The sequence below is a fragment of the Myotis davidii genome, unplaced genomic scaffold (assembly GCF_000327345.1).
Source record: "Myotis davidii unplaced genomic scaffold, ASM32734v1 scaffold452, whole genome shotgun sequence".
Lineage (NCBI taxonomy): Eukaryota > Metazoa > Chordata > Mammalia > Chiroptera > Vespertilionidae > Myotis > Myotis davidii.
In genome coordinates, this window is record NW_006284245.1 from 1,902,436 (window position 1) to 1,904,886 (window position 2,451).

A 2,451-nucleotide genomic window follows, 5' to 3' on the forward strand; every position below is an offset into this window, starting at 1 on the left:
TCCGCCTTCCCAACTCCGAGTGCCGCTCCAGAGCGCTCGCGAAGCCGCCGGGGCGCGCTCTATCCTCTGTGGACTCGGAACTCTGGCTCCCGGAGCCACTCTCAGCGCCCGAGCCTCCATAGGGCCGAGAGAAGAGGAACATGCGCAGGAAACGACTCTCGGCAGTCACGGCACGGGGCCGACACAGCGCCGCCATGACGGCTCCAGACTGAACCTCTGACCTTCAACCTCTCCGCCAGCGCGCAGGTCACGGGCGTGGCTTCCGTCGCCCCGCCCACTTCCGCACAGCACTACCTGCGGGCGGGGCGCGGTGTAGCCTGCGCATACGCGGAGTTGGAGGCGAGCAAGTCCGTGGCTGGAGGTCCGGTGCTGGCCGCGGTCCGCTTCGTTTAGCGGGGACAGCGTTTTCGCCCCGGAAGTTTCGCCCTCCCAGGCATCGCGTGGGCCCGGTACCGCTGCACATGCTGTCCGGCCGCCTGCGCGTGTGCCCAGGTGGCCGCACGGCTCGGCCCCCACCGCCCTTCGGGTCTTTGTCGGACCCCAAATACGCACGGTCGGGCTCCCGGGTATTCGCTATGCCACTGGGCACTTCTTAATACGCCATGGATTGACTTATAGTAATTTTGTTCAGCGTCTGCGCCCCCATTTTGCTGTTGGACGACCGACACCGGCCTCGGACATCTGTGAAATCCTGCTCCCAGTTGGTCTCTCCCTGTCCACCCACGTTCACCAACACGAGGCTTCCCGAGACCCGCTTGTCATCCCCACATCTTACAGCCCTCCTAGGGATTGAGAGGCTCCGAATGGGCTTAAATAAGCGCCACGAGAGGCCCCACCCTCACTCGTGATTTTTCTCCGCGTTTTTCTCCCGATGTTAATTCACAGGTTTTGTCCACGCTGTTCAAAGCCGAGCCCAATCCCATATTGAACAAGTGTTTACGAATTAAGCTGCCCAACCATCTGCCTAACAATCATATTAATTAGTTCCCCTGGCTGTGATCTCATCTATGAAAAGGTGATGCTGCCACATCCTTGGGTAAAATTATTAAAGGAAATGAGCATACAATGCCAGCACTTACTGAAAGCTCTATAGACTACTAGTGGCGATATGGAGGTGATTAGAAATGCATGCCTCTTAAGCTTGCATGAAAACCTGGGGGAAAGGATGGGGCTAGCCATACAATGGGGAGATGTTAGTATCTCAAGTCTTTTCAGCCATACAGAAGAATACGATCATTAGGGAGTTCATGTAGAAGATGAGTGGGGACAGGCATAACATTTAAGGAGTTGAAATAAGAAAATACCAGGAAATAGGCAAACTGAAAAATAAGAACAGAGATCAAGCATAGAAACCAAGGGGGAGACTTTAAAGCATGTTGAAATGGGAGTGTTAAAATGAAAGATACTACTCACTTAAAAATATTCAAACAAAATTGTTTTTTGCTGTATTCTAGGAAAACCACATTAAAATAACCACTACCAGCCAATCTCACTAAGTAACATCGAAATTACATATGAGAGTTGGCAAGGATTTTAGTTGCCTTACAGCTTTTCTCTAAATATGAAATCCTGGCAGGTGACAGGCATATGCAGACCCCACCCTTGGGTGGCTTACCAATTCAGTGCGTTATTTTACCTTAGTTTGGTTCATTTGTATTTCAGAATGAGGACAAGATGAAAATTGTGAAATCTAAGGTTGCAAGTTTACTTGAAAGTTGATACCGCTTGCCCTCGTTGGCTTGGCTCAGGGGATAGAGCATCGGCCTGTGGATTGAAGGGTCCTGGGTCCGATTCTGATCAAGGGCATGACCCCCAGTAGGGGGCGTGCAGGAGGCAGCCAATCGATGCTTTCTCATCATTGATGTTTCTCTCCCTTCCTCTCTGAAATCAATAAAAAAATATTTTAAAAAGTGATACTGCCTTATAGTAACTGTAACTTCACATAATCCCTATAATTAATCAAATTACAATAGGACATTCACTAGTTAGTAGACAAATGTCTCAGGGCAAAAATATGATTTTTCATCTGGGTTTTCAGAGATATAAAGAAATGTGTACAGTATGAAAACGCAAATGAGTGACCAAAAGCAGACCAAGGAGAAGAGGGGCCTGAGGGAGAGGTAACAAAAGGGCACAGGAAACTGGTGAGGGGGGCAACGGGTAGTGTTCATTGTGTTGACTGTGGTGGTGATTTGGTGAATGTGTACATATGTTGAAACATTAAACTGTACCCTTAAATTTGAGTCATTTTGGTATGTCAATTATACCTCAAAAAGAAACAAGAAATCAATGTGATCCTGACAGGGCCTTCCCCAACACCCGCTCTGGCACATACACACACATCCACCTGCAAAGGCTCTGGGTGGACAGCACACAGCCTCCCGTTGGGAGTCACTGATTCAGTTTTGTTTGGTAGCTGCTTGGGTTTCTCCATGTCCAGGACATGGAGGG

At 49.5% G+C, this 2,451-nt stretch overlaps 1 protein-coding gene across 1 annotated transcript in view; it reads right to left on the bottom strand.

Moving 5' to 3' along the window:
- MRPS28 (mitochondrial ribosomal protein S28) overlaps positions 1-253 on the bottom strand; it is a 101,945-nt gene extending 101,692 nt beyond the window's left edge. Inside the window, exon 1 of the mRNA XM_015568746.1 lies at positions 15-253. Within this exon, the coding sequence (XP_015424232.1) occupies positions 15-196 (182 nt within the window). The 5' untranslated portion in view covers positions 197-253. The remainder of the gene's footprint in view (positions 1-14) is intronic.
- Between the last annotated feature and the right edge of the window lie 2,198 nt (positions 254-2,451).